Source organism: Vidua macroura, chromosome 4 (assembly GCF_024509145.1).
Source record: "Vidua macroura isolate BioBank_ID:100142 chromosome 4, ASM2450914v1, whole genome shotgun sequence".
NCBI lineage: Eukaryota > Metazoa > Chordata > Aves > Passeriformes > Viduidae > Vidua > Vidua macroura.
In genome coordinates this window covers 44,266,176-44,287,826 of record NC_071574.1, presented here as the reverse complement: position 1 = coordinate 44,287,826, position 21,651 = coordinate 44,266,176, and the positions used below count along the sequence as shown (strand labels likewise).

Sequence of the window (21,651 nt, the reverse complement as noted above, 5' to 3'; positions counted from 1 at the left end):
CCTTCTAACTTTTTGTGTGGATGGAGATGAAGCCCAGGCTTCCTTTAAATAATCTGTAAATACTCTGCTCTCATATCTGCTGTGGCCTTGGAGCTGTGGTCAGGCACACCATTTTTATTTATTTTTATTCACATTGGGCTGTGGTTGTGTCTGCTTTGGGGTCTGCCTTTGATCTCTGACAGCCATTATTCCGCGCCCCCCGCCGTTCAAATCCAACCTTTGTGGCCCCTCCAGCCAAACAAGGAAACCGTACAGGGGTTTCTCCTACAAGAAAACCCTCAAATTTCAAGAAATGGCTTTTTACAGCTCATTGTGAGCAGAACCACGCATAGCGGCAGACATCAAGTTTACCATTTTCATCTATTTGCTAGCAGCAGAGAGACGTGCGCCGTCTCAGTGTGCTTCACCTGTGTCCAGAGAGAGACTGCCTCTCTCTCCCACAGTGAGGTAGCTTTCGGTGGGGCAGGCTGGTACGAGTGCAACAGTTTGACGTAAAAATATGCTTTTGCTGGCTTCGGCCAGCACTGTTCAGTGCCCTACGTGCAGCCCCGGGGTCACCGGCGATACAGCCCGTGCGGCTCCCGCTGCTCCGCTCTGCCCGCCCGGCTGCGGGCCCCAGGGCAGGCAACAAACAGCCGGGCCGCTGCAGAGGGCGAGGGGCAGCTGGCACCGACGAGCTGCTTCAAGAACTGCCGATCCCGGGTGTCCCCGCACGTACTGCGGCACCAGCTCCGCTCCGCACACGGGGTCTCCAGCGAGGAGGGGCGGGTGGCGGCGGGAGCGGCCCGGCCCCGGCCCCGGCCCCTCCCCGCCGAGGCGCCCCGGGGCCGCCCCGCTCCGCGCCCGCCCCACCGCCGCCGCGCCCGGGCCGCTCCCGCCATGCGGCTGTGGGTGCTCCTCAGCCTGCTGCTGCTGCAGGAAGCGCTGCCACACGGTGAGCCGCCGCCCCGACGGGTCCCCCCGCTTTGCGAGGCGCCGCCGGCTTCCTTTTTCCCAGCCGTACCCGCCGGCCCGACCGTGCCCGGGACAGGAGCGGGAAGCATCACGGGAGGGGGCGGCGGCGGCGCTCCCGTCCCGCTGGGCAGAGGCGGAGGGAAGGCGGGTTGCTCGCATCGTGTGCGGCCAGCCGGTCGCCGAAGCCTTCAGGCGAAAATGTGGGTTTGGGTTTTGGGGAGAGGCGTTCGCAGCAGCCCCGGCTGCTCCTGCCGCCCGCTCTCTTTGGGATAGAGCGTTTAAGTCCGCGTCTGGTCCCATGTGGCGCCTGAGGAGGGACAGTGCTGGACGTGGGACAGCGTTGGACGTGGTGCTCGGATTTAAAAAACAACCAAAAAACTTTTGTCTTTCTGCATCGTTGTTTGATTGAGAGTATCGAATTTTACTCATAACTTGGGTAAAGTTACGAGAAAAGTTCTGGTAACTTTTTTCTCACAGCCGCTTCAGGCTGTGAGAAAGTCGTGGTGGGGAAGGGACATTGGTAACTAATTCTTGACTTACGTAGACTTTAACTAGCAAAAGGGAGGCTCTTTCCCTCTTGCAAAATGTGAATGAACTTATTAATACTTATTCGGAAGAAACAACAAAAAAGTAATTCCATTGTTTTTCACCGTGGACGGGCTTGGGGATCAAGGCCTGTATAGCCCACGGAAGGATTTGTAGAGAAATAGGAGGCAGGCTCTCACGTGTGGTGAAAGGCAGTTACCACAAGTACTTTAGTAGGTCATAAGGAAAACATTCTTATAAGAACATAAAAATCCTCCACCCTAAGAGCTGTTAAACATAGAGAGAATTTGCCAGAGGAGGCTGTAGAGTCTCGAGCCTCTGGGAAAGTCAGAGTTCAAGTGGACATGGCTCAGAGCAGCTGAACAGAGATGGGAAAGGAATTCCAGAAGCTTTTTCTAGCCTAGTTTTTCTCACAACTACATGCAGAGGAATTGCACTGTGGATCAGAGTGGTGTGGGGAAAAATTTCTGCCAAAATATCTGGTCTGTGGGTATACCACATCAAGAAAAGTGTTTTCTATTTCAGAACTAGACAATAAAAACACAGAATGAGTTCCAGCTCTGCCATCCAGAAGCTTAGCAATGGGAGAAAGTAACCAGGCATATTTAATCAGAGTTTCTTGTCTAAAGCTAAATGTAGAAGTCCTAATGTAGGAATTGTAATTTCAAAATAGTCTTCCTAATTTATCTTATATTAATTTATTAACTAATGAAATATGTCCCTCCAGATTGGCTCTGTGTTTGGATGATTAACTTTTTGTTTGAACTATCACAAATGATAAGATGCGCCCAGCTTGTTCTGTTACATTACTTGTAATCACAAAGACTCTTTCCTCATATAGTAATCCTGCTTGTTAATTATACTTTATGGTAATCTCACACTTAATTTATTTTTTATTTTTATTTTTTAATTTATTTTTTAAATTTATGGTAACCTCACACTTAATTTATTTTCACCTCAAGAAAGAGTTAATTAGTATAAATTGAGAGAGTTTTCGGTCTCTGATGGTACCAAGATGTAGCATGGGGGGGTGCCTTGTGGAATGGGTATGTCTGGTGGACAGTGAACATGCCTCCTTTGTACTTGTGGGAGACCAGGCTCACACACTGCTGCTCAGGTTCTCTAGGCTGACACTTGAAGATCAGGGGCCTTCTCGAGTTATGACCTGTGCAGCTGTGAGACCAGTGGAATGTGCATATGGATATAGGTGATGTTTCAAGTAAAAAGCAAATGCTTTTTAGGATTATATAACTGACATCCATTTTGGAATTGTGTGCCTGACATTTGTGAGAACAAGGGGCAGACATTAAAGGATAGGGTAAGACAAATACTGTGAACCAGGACCAAAAGTGCTGCATGATATATTTCTGTGGCATATGGATGTATAGTCTCCTACTTTGGCATGATGAGTTATTGGGGACCCCAAATGTACTGTTGCAGCTGAAATTAGTACAGTGCCTCTTAGAACCAACTTTAGGAGCTGATTAGTGGTAGAAATGATGCATTTTCTCAATTAATATTTTTCTAAGTCTTTATTTTATTTTTATATATAATAAGAAATGCTGTTGCACTAAAGCCGTGCAACATTAGGCAGTGCAATGTTATTAAAACAGTGAGGGCTCAGTGCATAATCCTAGTGAGACAGTGAAATAGCCCAAATGTGGCATATTCATGTGCTTACATAAATGGGCTAATTGACTTTGTTCCCTTTCTTGGAAAAGCATTGCAGATTGAGTAAGGAAATGGAGGATTCTTGGTGATGATTTCTGTGTTTCTGGAGGGATTTGATTGTGTGTCCTCTTTACCTTGGGTGATACTGTAGCAGTTAATTTCCTTACCTGGCATAGAAAGACTTAATTCAGGTAAGACCGGAGACAGGATTGTGAGGTGCAGAAGTGGTGCTGTCAGTAGATATCTGGGCAGACTTACAAGGGAGTGTTGGGAAGGAGCATGGCCACAGCTTGCTTGGAAACTTACCTCTCTGAGAGGTGCAACAGAGGCAGAACCAGGTTTTCAGTGCAGGAAGATAAAAGCTCATCTGATGTGTTTCCTCAAATGCCCCTGCTGTCACCTGCGGGGAAATACAAGGTCAGGCAGACAAGGCTCTCACTGAGCAGCTGGGAGTGTGGTGTAGGAGGAAAGTGTTCAGACTTGCTGAACTGCAGAAACATGAAACAGAGGGAGCTTGTGTGGAGAGAAAAAACTTAATCTTGAGAAAATCAAAACCAGGCTTCTGGCACTTAAAATTGAAAAGCTTTCATAGCGGAGTCTCTAACAGTTTCTTAAAGGCAGAGTCTCAGATGTGGCAGAGCACACAGGGTGGGATGAAGCATTTCCTAGGGGTGAGGTTGCAGGGTCCCTGTGCCTTTGAAATAATGTCAGAATCAAGATTGGCAAAAAGTAGAGGAAATGTCAAAGAATAGTGTGAACAAATTTCAGTAGGGTTTGATGGGGGGGAAAAAAAGAAAAAGGATGACGGAACCAAAGCTTGTGTGCTGCTACAGAGTAATCTGGAAAGTTCAACAAGGAATTGGAATGGCCAATTTGAAATGGGAATGCTTATTCAAAAGGCTTATGAGGCCTGTCAGTGGAACCTCCCAGTGCTAGGGCACAGTAGTGTGATGGAATTCCACTAAGATGGAATAGCTTACCCAAGGGCGAAGTGCCAGTATGTGTTGAAGAAAACTTCAGTGTTAAATCTGTTTCCTGGTGGGTTTTGATGGTAAAAGTCATCAAGACTGAAATACCAGCCCTGTGGAGAAGAACCAACCTGGTAACTGACCACCCAATGTGTAATAACTGCTCTGCTAAGGAAAATCAGAGGGGCAGCAAGGACTGGATAGAAAAGCAAAAGGAAGAACAACTTCCTCTCACATGGACTGGGTCACACACATTGAGGTGTGGTGCAGAATGCAATTGTTTAGATGCCACAAATAATGACTTAGAGCTGCTATGCAGAGAGCCCCTCAGAAGAGCAGCAATTCTTGACTCGCTCTGGAGCAGTACTCAAGTAATTGGATTCAGATGTTGTTGTGGAAGGGCCAGACTGTAGTTCTAATATTCTTGCTGGAATACTAAAAGACAAAGAAACCACTGATGTGTTTAATTTTGGAAGGGGGAATTACATAAGAGAAGGAGGCTCCTTAATTCACATGTGGATTAAATATAAAAACCAGAATAAAGCAGACAAAAAGAGTTTGAGAAACAGCTTACAAAAGGATAAAATCAGCCGCAAATCCTTTTACTTCTTCTGATGTGCCATGATGGGGCAGGGAGACATGGCTGCAGAATTTTTATGGCTGGTAGGAATGGAGGATAAGAAAGAGCATCCATAGAAAGTGAAATTTAAAAATTTGTCTGTGCACACCCATGTTCACTGTGGAGGTGCTTAGAGAGGTTTTAATAGCAAATGGTGACCTGATAAGCATAGAAGAAACTTAGAGTGCAGTATCCTATGAAGCACTGTAAGAGCAGACTCTGAAATGGAATTTTTCTCTATGGGGAGAATCATTAGAGGACATCTCATTAACATGCCAGAAGAATCAGTGAGAGAGAAAATTAGCAACAGAAACTGTTTAAGTGCCAAGATTTTATGTTATACACCTGAGGTGTAAAAGAAATTTGAATCTGAAATTGGTGAAGCCTTAACCCAGGTGCATAGTTTGTCATAACTTTACATCTTTTTCCAGGGAAGGGCAATGAAGCTGATGAAGGGTCTAGAGGGTAAGTTCACTCTAGAGGAGTGGCTGATGGAGCTGGGGTTGCTTAGCCTGGAGAAAAGGAGGCTCAGTGATGACTTTATCATTCTCTACAACTATCTGAAAAAAAGTGGTAGCAAGGTGGAGTTTGGCCTGTTCTCCCAGGCAGCAAGTGACAGGATGACAGGACAGAGCCTCAGGCTGGGCCAAGGGAGGTTCGGATTGGACATTACAAGAAATTTCTTCACAGTAGATGTGATTAGACACTGGGATGAACTGCCAGTGGAGGTGATGGAATCACTGTCCCTGAAGGTGACTATACCTTTCCAGGGAAATTGAATATCCCAGTAATTTACAATATTTGGAGGAGGTAGAGGCACAAGCCAGATGTCTATGTTCTGTAAACTGAACTGAACTGAATTGCTGAAAAGTCAGTATGGCTTTGGCATGACTTTTTTTTTTTTTTTTTTTTTTTTTTTTTTTTTTTTTTTTTTTGAGAAGTTTTGTTTTTCAGATCTGCTGAGGTTCTCTGAGGACTTTTTGTAAGAGTGTGGCCATGGATGAATTGGTTGATGTACTTGGATTCCCAAAGGCTTTTATTAAGCCTGTTATAAAAGATTCCTTGGGAACTGATGTGCTGTGAGACAAAGGAAGATCTCTCACGGAACAATAACTAATAGGAAATAGAAAGTAGGAATTAGTATTTTTGCCATGTGGATAGAATTGCTTTTATCCAGTTGAATTTAACAGGAATCTTGTAAGGCACATGCTTTTCAGCATGTTTAAGTATCTGTTAAAAGAAAAGAAAACTGTCAGTAAAAGAGTTGTAGAATGATCTCTCAATTTTGAAAGACTGGGTAGGGAAAATGGGACTTCAGATTTCATGTTGGTGGATGCTAAATAATACAAACTGTTCTAAATTCATGTATGCCTTGATGGGTTTCTACTTACGAATTTTTAACCAATAGCTCTTACTTAGGAAAGTGGTCTTGGAAGTACACTTGATTATTTAAAAAAAAAGCCAGCTCCTAATATTGCTATCTTGAAAAGTAATGAGCTGTTTAGACAGGAAAGAAGACAGGAAAGAAGACCATTAATATTTACAACTAGATCTGAGCATACCTTGAACCTGGTGTACAGTCTGCTTTTGTGTTCTTGCCATCAAACAAATGTGGTGTAGCTGAACTGTTGTAAGATGCATATTTTTTACAGGAACAATTAGAGTAGGACCTGTCAGTCTGGAAAGAAAATGAGTCAAAAATGCTCAAGTTTTGTAAAAGTATACGTGTTGGAGAAACATGGATATTTATTTATTTAATACAAAAACTAGAAGGTGTATAGTATTTATGTGTAATTTGTGTAATTTTCAAAACGGACCAGGCAAACCAATGAAGGAAAACATCCAAGGACAATATAATTAAAAAAGCCCCAAAATCCCCAAAACCAAACAAAAACAAAACTAGCCAAGCACAATAAAATGATGACAACTGTGGTTCACAGGCCCCTTGAGCTAAAGGTTCTTGGAAGCTTAGGAGAGTAGTATCAAAGGAGCAGAGATGGTTGCCCTGTTCCCTGATTGGCATCTGACACTAGGTGGTGTCAGTGCAAATAATTTTGGTCTGACCCACTGTAGCCTTTCTAATGTAATGCAAGGAAAAAATGCTACAAATTCTTGTTTTTTTTAAATTTGTACTCACAAGGCACCGTGTTGTTGAAAAGAAATGTGTTGTACATCAGCCTGGACTTGGAGAAGTCAAAGCTGACACAGTGCAAGGTGTCCAGCTGGGGTTTGAGGAGTGTCACAGGAGCCATCAGTGGCAGGAATCTGGAAGTCCTGCTGTTTGAACTGGCAGCTTGTACCAGTTTTAATTATGCTGAGTATATGAGTATGCTGAGTTTTTCATTCCAGAGGGACCTTGCTGATTGATACATACCTCAGTGTTTCTATGTGGAAAACAAGAATCAGCTGTCAGGTGCAGTTAGTAGTGTTTCTGATGTCTGGCAAAAGTAGTTTTAGGTTTGTCTCACAAAAGGACTGTGCTTCCGATGTCAGTTAAAGTTGGAATGTTTTGTTTTATTTTTAAATATTTGAAACACCTCACTTTTTCTTTCTGTTTCCTTTGTTTGTTAAGGCAACTGGGCATCCCTGTTGTCTCTATGAAGTAATGAAATCTCTTACTGTTTGTCTCTAGATAAGATTCTGTCTTCATCTGGACTGTCAAATGGCTGTTATGGAGAAGTGACAACTTAAGTAGGTCACCTTCAAGTGACTGAAGTATCACTTGCATTTCAGTAATTACTGTAAACTAAGAAATCTGCATCACTATTAGTATTTTATAAATTGTCATGAAGTTCTACACTTGTGAGTTCTTCATGTGTCCCTTATGGAAGCGTGGTGTGTGAAGAGGTCATGCAGAAGTGATGGGCACATGACATGAACATGGAGAGCTTTTGTAGCATTGAATGCTGCATGGCAATGCCAGGAGGTGGAAATGACAAAAGTGGCTGCAGATAGAAGTGCTGTATTTCTTTCCCTTACCATTTGTAAAGTTTTCATACCTTGCATATTTCTCTGTTTATGTAAGTATAGATTTTCCGTATGTTCTTGAAAGCTCTCTTTTTTTTTTTTTTTTTTTTCCCCTTTTTCTCCAGGAAAATGGGCTATGGCAGACTTCAAAAACTTAAGTAAATTAACTCTTACTAAGTTTTATGCATCTTTTCTAGGAAGAACAAAACTTCAGTTATTCTCTGGGATAATAAAGAAGATTTTTTTTTCCCCCAAAAGACTATATAAACTTTTTCTAATCAGTAACATTGCCTTCTTTATTTTACCAGTTATTGGACAGCCTGCGAAGAGTAAGCGTCCCAAAGAACCTGGAGAAAACAAAATTAAGCCTGTAAACAAGAAAGTAAAACCCAAGAATCCCAGAATGAAGGAGAGAGAGTCTGTGGATTCTTCTTTGAAGTCCCAGTCCATAATGACACAGATGATGGATAAAGGTCACTTCCAGAAACTAGCTGCCACCTTAAGCCTGGCTGCAGGACAAAGCCTAGAGCTGCGATGTAAAGGGAGTAATGTTACTTGGAACTATCCTTCTTATTTAGACACCTTTAAAGACTCCAGACTCAGGTAAGCAATTTTTCATTTTTTACAAGAAAAATCCAGAACTTTTTTTCCCTGTGTTCAGCACCACCAGTGCTTTTGTTTGTTTGTTTGTTTACACTTTTACAGTCATAATGTTCTATCTAATAGTTTTTAGTGTCCGCAAAAAAGATGAGCAACTTTTAGTCATCAGCAGTTACTGGCTTGTGATGTGCACTGTGGGATAGTCTTACAGCATGTGAGCTCTGTTTCCTTCAGATGAATCTAAAATGAAGATGATGTTCACCATTGTGCTCTAGCCACAAACAGGGAACCACATTAGGGTTGGTCCAAAGTAAAACTCTCAAAATATGTGTGTGGATGTCAGGTGTTCACTACCAACTCTGTTGCTCTGAGAGCTTAAGGATGTCTTCCAAAGGCATTCTGAGAAGTGTTTGTTTTCACCGGCTGTTTTATGGAGACTGTGAAGTACTGTGAGTGATACCCAAAGAAAGAACTGTTAGGAGCTTTTCTTGGATTATTAGATGAGAAGGGCACAGAGACATGAGTCAAGATGTCAGCTGCTCTTGTCCTGTTGTTCCTAAATTAAGTACAAGTGTGTATGCTCTCTCTAAGTGACTCAGGTTATCTGAATCTCAGTGATCTATTCACTTATTTACAGGTGTGATGTTACCTTAAAATCACTCCCAGTTAATTAGTTTTTCAGATACATTCTTCTTCTTTCTACTTCTCTTTCCCAAGGGGAGTGTTGATGAGTGGCAGTTACCCACTGTGATCTCTAGCACATCCTCCTGTAATTCATGAACCAGTTCTCTGTGCAATTATTTCCTTGTCTCTTGCCGGCTGAGGTGCTCAAGAACTACCCTGACTGCAAAGCTTCTGCCACAGTAAGCTACAGCAATGAGGTTCCTGCTGTGGGCTTATCACAGCAGTATCTGTGGCCTCTTTAACCTGCTACTGCTTATTCTTTTGCAAGGAATGCTGTTCTATCCAGGTTGTTTTCAGCAGGTGGCGTTTATTAGCTGCAGTACAGACCTGGCCTCCCAGCAAGCCAGAGCTGAATGAGCAAACCAACAGGGAGAGCGTCTTTATGTGGTGGTGGTGGTCATTCTCGAGCCTATCTTAATGTTTTGTGCATTTGCAAATAGGTTGCTGGCATGGTTTGGTCCTGTAGAATGCCAGAATCTGGCATTGAAGAGAGCAGGGCAAGCATTCAGGGTCTTTGGAGAGGAATTTGAATACTTCTTAATTGGTTGGATGACAATCTATTCCTCTCATGCAAAATTAGGTGTTCTCTATTGATGCATGTGGGACAAAATACAAGAACTTGAGATAGTTTGGGAAAACAGAAAAAAGATATGTATGTCATGATTGTGTAATTTTCTGTTTTACAGTTTGAAGTAGTTTGGGATCCTGTTGCCTCAGCAATTTGCATTTCTGTACTCAGTCAAGTTAACAGTAGTAATTTAACCATACAACAAAAGTTAGTTACGCCACACAAAATAAATGCAATAAAACATTTTGACTGGCTGGATGTAACTTGCCTAAGTATTTATTTTCTTTTAGATGTATGTAAGGCATATACTTAAGGATCTGTATTGAAATATAATGGTCATTGCTTTTGAAATTAGTTGTTAAAGCAGTAAGGCTGTGTTTGACTAAATCATCTGTTTTGAATGCAAGCAGAAGATCCTCAAATTAAGTAGAGAAATTGAAAACATAGATTGGAAGTAGATTTCAGTCACAGACTAGTAATAATTTACGGAGACATTGACCACAGAATCCTGTGCAGTTACATTTTCATCACATTTTTAGCATGGCTTTGGTAATTATCTCAAGGTCTTTGCTGTAATGCAAATAGGTGCCTATTAAACAAAGTCTGCTCTATAGAATGTGAAATTAGAAATTTGTGCTCTGTGGTTTCAGAAAGGTTGGATGGAGTTTAACTGGAAGTACCATAGAGGTGCCATGTTACTTAGCTCAGCTGGCGGCGTTCGTGAGCTGGCACCAGAAAAGGTCAGCAAAGCTATGATCTTTCAAGAGGTGCTTAGATCTTCCTCATGGCATATGCAAGACCATGCACCAAGCATCAACTGCAATAGGCAATTTAAAATTTTTTGTTAATACATTACCTTTGTTATTTTAAAACAAAATGATGAATGTAGGGCAGAGGGAGGAGATTCAGAAAAAGTTATTAGCAAATAATAACCTACAGCAGAAATTGTTTAATCATCTAGGTAGATATATGTCCAGTATCTTCTAACATATTTTTTTTAAGTACTTAAAGACCAAGAATAAGATAAGCCCCTCATTACCAGATAGTGAGGTGTGGGGCAAAACCCAAGCTAATTAACTGAGCTAGGCCTTTTTTACCTTAGATTTCCATGTGGGTCTTGCTGGAGTTGGGGCACATACAGAATTGATGGCAGCAACAGGAGCACATGATGGGGCCAAGAGGAGGTAATGGAAAATGAAGGAGTGGGTTGGTATGCCAGAGGAAAAATTAAAAGGAGGAGAGACACTGGTGATGAGATCCCTGCAATTGCTGGGCACTAATGACTACAGTTTTTCTGTTCATAGCAACAGATGCTCAGGCACTAATTCTTACTTTTCCCTTAAATAATAGAATGTGCAAATTCAACTACTCTGGCATTCTGGCTTGCAACTAGTTAACTTTAGCATCAATGTCATGTATTTTCTATGGGTGGTTGCAAAAAGTAGGCAGAAAAACCAGATGTTTTGCCTCCATGCTATACTTACTGCATTTTTAACTCACCTTTTCTAAAGAGGAAGATTTTAATTAGGAAAGCCATTTCTGTAGTATTAGTAGCTATGATTTCATTGAATTTGTCCTTGTAGTTGTACTCTACGACCTGGTAAATAAAATATTTTACTTGCTGTGCTAGAGAGTCTCGGTTTTTAATAGGTCTGAAGCTGTTATGTGTGCTAAAATTATTGTATCTGAGGGAGTGAGAGATGCCAAGTGAAAGGAGGAAGAGGACTCTTTGGCTGCTTCTTGCTGAGATGGAGCAGAAATTCTGCCTTTCCACTGCTCTAACTGGAATACACAACAGTACACACTGAAACAATTTAGTTTGCTTTAGAGACTGTAGTGTGCCATACACTGAGAGAAAGCTCAAATCATGCAAACATGGTTCCCAGCTTAAGGACACACACAAGCTTGCTTCAGAACTTCAGAACTAGCCTGGTGTCTGTAATGCTCTTTTGCTTTGTGCAGCACTTAAATACTTTATGTCTGAAAATTTTGTGCTCTGGCTAACTGGCCAAAAACATAGGTGGTGTTAACAGTCAGAGGTTGCTCTTGCACCCCAAGTATGGAAGGGCTGGAATGCTGTTTTGTAAGACTGTGAATAACAAATTAATGACTGGAGGCTCACCCAGAAACTGGATCTACAACATAAGAGAGGGATGAAAATAAAAAAAAGGGCAGGTGCATTTTCCCTTTACTAAAGCTTTATAGCAGAAAGCTGCTCTGACTTCACACAGTCTCTGTGCTGCCTGTTTGGAGCATGGGTCTCCCCTGCTGAAGACCAGCTGCATTTGACTTCATCTGATAAGTAAACTAACATGAAATGAGGCTGCTCTGATGGAAGAAGCTGGGCCAAACAGCTGGACATGCATCACATGTACATTTGTGTGAGAGGAGGGTGTCTGGACAGGAGCACTCTCAAATATTGAGGAAACTGGGTGTGGTGGGGGCCAGAATTAGACTGAAATTAGACTGTTTTCACTGAATGCAGTGAATGCATCCCACAGGCTTAGTGGGATGTCAGTTGTGCTCATGTGTATAACTGAATTTGATTTTGCTGCTTGTGCTTTGAAGTTTGAAAGCTAAGGACTTTTTTCTTGTGTAAAACAGCGAGATGTTATGTTCCTGTCCTAGTGAGTGTGTATTTGAGATAAGCTCTCTTTTGTCAGTATGAATGCAGCTACTTGAGAGGAGTTTGGTAGATGCTCTTTGAGTGATGCTATGTACATTGTCTTTATATATTTTTCTTTATATAAATATATATTTTGGCTTCTAAATGTGGCATAGTTTTGTGGCAAAAATCTTCTGAACTTTAAATAAAATTTAATAAGATGAATGTATGGAATAAGATTTTGGGCTAAGTTTCTAGTTTCTTTAAACAGTCTGGTAATGTTTGTATATGCAACATTTTTACTTTATGGCATCTACAATACAACAAAGTTTTGGCTTCTGGGTCAGATTTTCCAGCATCTAAAATACTAATGAAACAATAATGAAATTATAAGTTACCCTGGAAATATTGGTTAGCTGCAGGATTTACCATTTATACTTTATTTTATATGGCTGTTTTTGTCTGCTTAATATGGTCATGTCTCAAGTTTCAACACTTGCACTCTCAGATGCCAGGTTTTGTTATTGCATGTTTGTGGATGACTACCTTGCTAGGTTATTACTGAATAGCTTGTTCACAGTTAAGAAGAGCACACTGTGCAATAATTAATTAACTCTGACCTTATTTTGCTATCTTTTGGGATTCAAGCTATAGCTCAGTGTCTGCGTTAATGATTGGAGGCAAAAGAGTTCTGGCATAATGGTTCCTCTGTATTGTAGACATTTAGTACTTGATCCTTGGAAAACATTTTATTCTGAGGTAGTCATATGGCCTGTGAAATGTGAACTGTGAAACTAAATAGTAATAATACAGACTAGGACATGTTTTGGATTTATCTTTTCTTCCTTTTGGGTGTGATACACAGCATGTTCTCTTGCACAGATAGAAGTCTCTCAAAAGTTATCCAAAAACTGAAGATAGTTTATAATATAAGGTAGTGTATGTATTAAAAATGGAAAGGCTACTGCACCATAATTACATGATTCTAAAAGATGGAATCAGACACAGTTGTGTAGGACAAATGCAGGATAGGAATTGTAATTTGCCTGTTTATTGAGGCAAGCCTCAAAACTGCCCTGTGGTGGATCCATGTGTGTCTGTGTTGATGTGGATCTAAAGGTGTCTGAGGGCTTACTGGAAAAGGCAGTTCTCAGTTATCTCTGTTTGAGGTGTGTATTTTGTGTGCTTTTAATCTCTGAGCTGCTGGTCTGGCTGAAGGCTGGATATTGGGTTATGTGAACTGCTGCTTGTGATTGCTGGCCATTGTGCAAACTGCTAGCAGAGCATCTGGGGAATCAGAACTTCTGGGAAGCACATGTAGCTGAAGAGATGGCCTCTGTTTAAACAATTATTCTGCCTGCAATGGAGAGTTAAGCAAAACTCTTAAAAAAGTATAAAAATTTCTTCAAATATGCTAATCCCGGAAAGAAATTATTCACTTGGGTATGTGCCTTACAGAATAACTGCCACATTAGTAAAAATTAGGAGGGTAATAAATATTAAAAAAAATGGTTGAATGAGTATGAGAGCTGTTCAGACTTCATGCAACCTGTGTATTTGTCCAAATCTCTTTTAAAACAGTAAAAAGAAATTCATTATCAAATACGTAAACTTGGAAAAATCATTCCTGACTTGACTTGTAACTCAATGTCTTGCAAAGAAAAGAGGGAACCCTTCATGACCTAGATCCACTACCGTGAGAGGCAGCGAGTTGAAAAGATCATTTTTAAGGGCTGGAGCAGCAGCAGAGTCACATGGCTGTGCTGACAGGATTCCCTGAGAACTGGTACTTTCAGGCCATTGCTTTTGCAGTCCATCAAAAGTCAGCCCAGTAGACTGCCAACCACACCACCATCTGTCTGCCAGAAAAAGCCAGGAAAATAAGCCTTAAAATAAATTAAAAAAGAACAAGATGAGACTGTAGCTGCTGTATTTCATAAGACAGGACCTTTGCCTCTTAAAATAATTGTCAGTATCCATGTATATGTCTATATATTTATAAATACTTGCACATTTACAAATGTCAATCCACTGAGAGAGATGCCTGGGAAATTCAGGAGAAGGAAAAAATAAAAGCACATCAAGTCTGAATTTTCTGTAGTTATGTGATGGCACTGCCAGTACACCTCCAGTAGTTCTCGGGGTCATGCTCTAAAATAGCCAAGGAATGTGGAAGAAACTCTAGTGAGGTGACTTAGACCACAGGAGTAGGTGATGCAAAATGACTTAATTTGCAGAACAAATGCAAGCTGAGGCAGCAGCTCTTTGCAAGTGGAAACTTGGACTGGTATGTTAAAAATTGTTAAAGCATTCACACTGAAAGCAGGCAGAAATTATTAAACAAACTCTCAGTAGAATACCTGCTACTAACTTCTTGTCAATCAGTTATATTTGTTAGATTTTATTGAAGGAGTGTTACAGTATTGAAAAAGGACTGAGATGCATGTGGGTTGACTTGTAGAATGAAGGAAAGGGCTATACTTGGACAAACTAGGACAAAACATAGATGAACTTATGGCCTAGAACAGTCACAGCCCAGTTTCAAAATGGAGACTTGAAGGAATCCAGAAATGATCTGTACAAGACAAAAGCTTGCAAGCTCTTGTATGTAGTTAAAATCAATAAAACTGCTCATGTAAACAGTCTCTGCTGGAGTAAAAGGGGAAGTTGCAACAGAGGTCTGAAAATAAAAAGTGGTCAGTTGCAGAGAAGGAATAAAAAAATCAAAAGTGGAAATGAGCTGACAGAAATATACAAGGAAATACATCTATGCTTGTCTTTGTCTTTTGTTTTTGTTTTTCTACAGCATAAAACAGCTTGACAGGTATAGTCAGCTGATCCTTGCAAACTCCACTGCAGCAGACACGGGTGAATACAGCTGCTGGCTTCAGCTGTGCAATGGTAACAAATGCAGGAAGGATGAGACTAAAACAGGGTCAACATACATCTTTTTCACAGGTAATTAACTCACTGGGGGATTATTAATGGAAATATATTTGCTGGTAAGACCGGAATAAAGCTAAATCAGTAATTTCACTGTTGAAATTTTACTGCCACAAGTTTTCATTTATTTTTAGTGGATGTTCGGGAAGACTGTGCTGGTGGGTAGAAAATTACTTGCTTAGTGTGATTTTTTTTGAGTCCATTTTCCTTACAGATTATGCAAAATACCCAAAGTAAAGGATAATGCATTATCCAAAAGCACATACCTTACAACACACTTTCTGAGGATTTTCTACAAAATGAATAAAAAAATGTTTTCAGTCTTAAAAATGTGTCTTGATAAAGAAAATAAATCTGTGGAGAAGATTCATTTTGTCATGGCATTCAGATGACCCCATGGACTCTCCCCCACTGCCACTTCATTCCAGTTACTTGCACTGCCTTAAAAAACTCAAGAAAGCCACAGTTTCTCTGAGGAGTCATTATAGCATGTTGAGAGACAAAACTCTCTTCAAGTGCATGTGATGTCCCCCAGAGCTTGTGCACAGTTTACTGCTGTTTGGTACAACAGAGCTGAAATCAAGTAGTTCATTTTTTCTTCTGGAAACCGTTCTGAATAGTAAAACAACCTTTGATGCCTCATTAGAGCTAAAGTATTCATGGCTAGAAAATGCTTTAGTACAAAATGTTAAGATAGGATTGTTTGCAATACATTTTGGAGTTAAATTGGACCATGAGAAAGAAGAGCTTAATGTTTTTAGGACACATTCCTTAGAAAGGCTGGAATAAACTTTTCAGTCAAATTATTATGTAAATGCTTGTGCTAGAAAGAGGAATTTCAGATTTAGATTTCCAAGAAGCATGCCAATTATGGAAATACTCCTTAACTGTGATTCTGAGGGCACTAAGTATTTCTTCTACTTAGGACAGTAAATCAAACATTTTGATTAAAAGCATAGATATAAAAAGTCTGTAGCTTCAAAAAGTATCTTTTTCTAGTAGTCCTTATCTTACCAGTGGTGAGGGGATCCAGATAAGTATTTGGAAGCTTACTAAAAGACATTCCAAAGATTTTCTAAAGGTTAAAAAAATACTTCATTTTTTTTCAATTTAGTTTTTTAATGCAAGCAATGTTCTTTTTTTCTTTTGTGTGTAAATATTAAAATTAAGCCAAAGTTTTTTGTTTTAAATGTTGCTCACAGCTATTTTCTCTTGTCCAATGTACTTTTCTTTCTGTTAAAACAAGATGTAATTATTTCTGTAATTATGTCAACTCTTCTGCACAGACAAAGAGGAACTTTTTGTACCTACTCCCAGTTATTTTGAGATTGTCTACCTGAACCCAGATAAACCTGCAGTCATCCCATGCCGTGTTACTACTCCTTCAGCAAAAGTGACTCTTCACAGGGAATTTCCAGCAGAAGAAATTGAAACAGATGGAACTGATATTATTTATGATGCAAAGAAGGGTTTTGTCTTCCAGCACCCTACTTCTGATCATAAAGGTATTGTCTACTGCAAAGCAGAGTCACAGGGAGCACCTCAGATTTCCATCAAATATCACCTACTATATGTGGAAGGTACGGTGCAATTTTCTCTATGCTTAAAATGACTCTTCTATTGACACTAAGAAAATAATTTTTAGAAAGTAAAAGAAGTGGTGTAATGAGAGTTTTAAAATCTTGATCAAAAGTATATGTGATAAAACATTTACCAGGTTTAAATTCTAGCAAGTTTCCTAGTTTGGAGGGGAAAGTTGCAGGTTGTATTAAGCAAACTGGGTCAAAAACTGACTCTTGGTTTTATCAGTGTATTTAACTTTAGCAGCTAATTTTCTGTTTCTAAACACTGTCTCAGTTCCCAAGGGCCCACCCTCAACCACAATGGCAGTGTCATCCAGTAGAGCCGGCCTCAGTGACAGAGTTCGTGTCGTCTGCACAGTCCTCGGGGAGCCAGATGTGGATGTGAACTTCAGGTGGCAGTATCCAGGGCAAGAGGTAAGAGGGGTATGCCCTGCCTGAAACGGTTTGTTCTTCACAAAGGCAGTGTTCTGAATGCTCTTGCCAGTTCAGGCATGCTGGCAGGAGGAGGCAGCATATCCCCTTTCAACTTCAGCCTGTCTTTCCCTGAGAATCTCCCTGAGAAGTCACACAGGGATGAAGCTGGAGAGCCCTGTTAGTGAAAATCAAATTGAGCAAAGCTCACACTTCCTTCAGATTTCTATTCCAGAGATACTTGGCCTCTGGCAGCATTGCCAAATAAAGCCTCAGACAGTGTCAAAGCCAACCAGCATCAGGAGGCTGTTCTAGGGCAAGCCACAAGGCCCACTCGTGTCTCTGCATTTGATATCCCTTCTTTCTCCATGGCTTTGGGTGCATGAATTATCCCAGCACAAAATTTTTAAGCTTGCTCATATCCTGAAGCAGAATCTGCTTCTGCCCAGCCTCATCTGAAAGAATCCACAGGAAACACAATGTGAATCTGTGGTCTCTTTTCTTGCACAAAATAAGATGTATCTGATTAGCATCACTGAAGGTCCCTCTCTTTTGCCTCTAACCACCCTCACCTGTTACAGCAGGAGCTCATTTCTTAATCATTCTAGACCCAGACTGGTTTTCCAAAACTGTATCTGGTTAGTTATCTAGTTTTGCATCTTTCCCAGGCTGCCCCCAGCCTGGTTTGCTGGCTGTTATTGGCCCAGCTGCTCCCAGTGGTTTTACTGCACCTGATGCATGCTGGCATGTGCATGTATACACCTCTCTAGCACTGATTGAATGTAAACAGCTAAAGCATGCAGGTTATCTCCCTTGTTTGCTATGAATACTAGAGCTGCAGCACAGGGCACATGGACTATCAACAGAGGACTACACCTTCTCACTGCACCCACCTACGGGGGTGAGAGAGGCTTTGGCCTGTGGCCTGCCTCTGTGCTTATCCACTAGGGTAAACTATCTCAGCTCCAGCTATGCCTGGGGGTAGGGAGGGGAGAATTGTGTTTGGGTTTCTGCCCCAACAAAAGGCTCAAGTAAATGTCAGAGTAGAAGCACTGCATGCTTGTTGGAGACATAACATTTTTTGAGAATGTTCACATATTGCAAAGCAAAAAGGTGGGGTGGAAGGAGAAGAGAGGACCATCGCTGTTGCTGGTCATAGAGACCTTTTATGCAAGAAAAAGGACTAATGTTGTCCTAAGATTGACTGAATGTTTCCATTCATGCTGCCACTTTCAGTGCTGGGAGCTCAGTGATGGTTTTGTGCCAACCCACACCACCCAGCAGCTGGGCTCTCACCTACTGCCCAATCCCTGGGCAGAAGCAGCACATCAATCCCTGCTTGTCCCTAGGTATGGTGCATTGTGGAGACCCTCCTTATATCTCTGTAGTCACTAACCTCTCCCTCTGCTTTTTTTCCACTCGGGTTTTTTTTTCTTGTTTCCCTTTGCCACTCCCTGACAATTGCATTTGCTCATTCACCTGCTGTGAATGCCTACAGATCCACCCTTAATCCGATTCTGTGCAACAGGCTTCAAAGCAGGCAGTTAGTTTGAGGAAAAATGGACTTGCAAGAGCCTAACCAGGCAAATAGGGTCCACCTTGAACAGCCTTTACCTTCACTTTCAGTAGGATCAAGGAAGTTCCACTTGCTATATTTGAGAAGGAACTTAGACTTGAATTAAGTGTGCAGTATTACTGGATTGTAGGTAGCACTTAATTTTCAGGCTTGGAACAGGAGGTAGTGCTTTGCTAAGTGGCTTAATTACTTTTAAAGGTTTAAGAATTTCTACTACATTTATAACTGCCAAGATTTTTTTTTTTTTTTCCTAAAGCTGGTAGTGCCTGCCACTTCCTAGGCATTCCCTGACTGCACTGTGACTCATCCCTAAGTTTCAGGAAGACTGGGAGCTGCCTTGTACTGGTCATTTTGCGAGTGTGAGATTGTAGCTCTGACTCTGCATAAGTGTCTAACATTGCTACATTTAGCTTAAGCCTTGTAGCATTCATATTGGTAAATGGTTAATCCATCTATATCATGAGGCAAGGGAAGATGGTTTTCACACAGAAACCTCTCTCTTGAATTTTTATCCCAGTTATTGGTATAGCAGAAGCCAGTGTGCTTAAAGGTGCTGACTAGCAGCTGCTGGATTTTGGAAGAAAATAGACTGCCTTAGTCTATCATTGGGCCAGTTTCTCTTATCCAGTATTTTGTGACCTCCTGAGGTGCCAGGCAGTGTGACCTCATAACCAGTCCATTAGAGAAATCCTTTATAGAATTTAAAATAAAAAAACCCTTTTATTTAATACCAAAAAAACCAACAAAACAAAAAACAACAAAAAACCCACCCCAAAACAACAACAAAAAAAAAACCACGAAAAAGCATTTTTTATTTAAACATGAGGAGGTTGTATTTTTGGCTTTGAAGTTACATATACATTTTGGAAAGCAGAATGTGAAGATTAACTCAGAAGTATTTGAGAATTGTTACTGTTTGTTTTTATGTTATCTGATGTAGTGTTTTCTAAAACTAGAGGAGGAATTAATTTTCAACATGTGACTTACAGCTATTCGCTGTGCTAAAAGAGAATGAAAGCTCAGTCAGCTACCTCATGCCACTGCTGCTTTCTTTTTGAGACGTACTTGAAGTCTGAAAATGAGCTCACACATCTATCTTGACACCTTCCCCAGGACACCTCACCTATTTAATCAAGTACCCAAATGCAACTTTAGTTGCAAAGTAAGTGGCCTGAAACTGAGCTCAGGCACAGGCTCCAGGCAGAGCTTTGGCAAGCCCAGTACCTGTGCTTGGAGTGGAAGGATCATTGCATTATCCTTATTTGGCATAGCTTATTGCTACATCAATATTTAGTGCAGCAATGTTGCTGCTGCTGCCAGACACCTTCAGTTCCCTCACTTAGCGCTGACTTTCGGATATAGACTTGTACTCTCCAGCCTCTTGCTTCAAGGTGATGGGGTGGTGTCACTAAATACGCTTTGTGGAATCACCTCTCTTATGTGGGTGGGTTGTTTTTGTTTTGTTAACAGTCCGAGAGGCCTGTGATTATTCAAAACTTCTGGAGATTGATAAAGAGAGGAATTGGCTATACTACAAGAATCTCAAAGAGTGTTCTTCTTGTGGAGGATTTTGAAGACACAGATGTGGGAAACTATGTTTGTATAGCTCAGAACCTACAAGGAGAAACAACAGTAGCTACCAAAGTTGAACTAAAGTGATAGAAAAGACTTCTGGTTGTGGACTGACCTGTATGTTATTTGACATTGCAGCTATTAATTACCTTTAATGATGTTTAAATGTAGCTCCTCTCTCACTGTTTCTTTTATATGTCAATGCATTTTATGTTGACTAGCTCGACAGGCACAACAGAGTTCACTCTGTCCAGCAGTAGTGAGTTGTGAGTTAATGAAACTACTATGAAGCATTAAAGTTTAAGTCTGAACATGCATAGGGTGTGTGCATATTTAGAAACAGGTGCTCTCTGGGCTTTCCTTTGCATATGGTCTTTCCTTCAGACTCTTGCATGAGGTCAGGCTGCTGTGTGGAATGTGCAATTTTAACATTAAGAGTACTGTACGTGTTTAAAACAACAACAACAAAAAATCAAACTAAAAAAGCCTTGTAACAAAGTTAGCCAATAGCAGTTGTTTATTTTGCAAGAATAATTAAATTTCTGAACATTATGAAAACATAAATGTGTGTGTGCTCATTTTCATATGTTTGTAAAGACAAACACAACATTTTCTCTCCTGGTGAAGATTAATACCCTCTAGGACCTTAATATGTCCAGAGACTTGTAAGCAGTTGGGTATGCTGGATTTTCCTTATGTTGTTACATTCTTACAGCCTTACAATATGTAGCTTACTTAACAGTTCACTTCCTCCTTAGATGTCTGGTGTTATGTTTAGTAAATTATGTAGCAAATTATGGTTGCTAAAGGTAAAACTCATATTTATTTATATATTAACATTTACAGAACAAAAAAGCAAACATTAGAATAATGTTCAGTTTTACAGCAGAATTTCTTCTTAGGTTAATAACAAGTTCAACTTCATTGTATTAATTTACTTAGGAGAAAAGGAAAGATATTTTCATTTACACAGAACTAGAACTGAATAAATAAGCTACTGCTTCTCTCACCCTGGGTTCAGTTACCAGTACAAAGAAAGGACTTGCCAGAGGAGAAGGTAAGAACTTGATAACGACATTGTTGGACATTTTGGCAATGTTTTGGGTTTTTTTCCTTAGTCTCAAGCACCAACTTTATGTAGGCTAGAACTTTAAATACAAATCTACTCCTTAGTAGTGAAATGGCAAAAAAAAAAAAAAATGCAAGCCATTTTATTTACAAGGCAGGTGAAAATCAGCTTATTCTGAACACACAAGGAAGCAAAGCAGGAACTGGTCCCTTGGTTGCACACTTCCCTCTGTTTCAGCATGCATTTGACTGGAATTCCTAAAACTTCCTTCTGCTGAAGGCCTGAGGTAGCCCTCTGCTCCAGCTAATTCAGACC

At 40.7% G+C, this 21,651-nt stretch overlaps 1 protein-coding gene across 1 annotated transcript; it reads left to right on the top strand.

Moving 5' to 3' along the window:
• The first annotated feature begins 834 nt into the window (after positions 1 to 834).
• On the top strand, positions 835 to 20,831 carry PDGFRL (platelet derived growth factor receptor like). Its single transcript, XM_053976765.1, has 6 exons — positions 835 to 934; positions 8,034 to 8,328; positions 14,989 to 15,140; positions 16,412 to 16,705; positions 16,983 to 17,122; positions 20,166 to 20,831. Exons 1-6 carry the CDS (start codon positions 880 to 882, stop codon positions 20,352 to 20,354), a joined length of 1,125 nt encoding a protein of 374 aa, XP_053832740.1. The 5' UTR covers positions 835 to 879; the 3' UTR covers positions 20,355 to 20,831.
• The last annotated feature ends 820 nt before the right edge of the window (positions 20,832 to 21,651 follow it).

Excerpts from the sequence above, each read along its gene's own strand:
- PDGFRL (XM_053976765.1), top strand. The coding sequence starts at position 880 with ATGCGGCTGTGGGTGCTCCTCAGCCTGCTGCTGCTGCAGGAAGCGCTG. Across the intron at positions 935-8,033 it reads GCAGGAAGCGCTGCCACACG|TTATTGGACAGCCTGCGAAG; the intron begins GTGAGCCGCCGC and ends TTATTTTACCAG. Across the intron at positions 17,123-20,165 it reads GGCAGTATCCAGGGCAAGAG|TCCGAGAGGCCTGTGATTAT; the intron begins GTAAGAGGGGTA and ends TTTTGTTAACAG.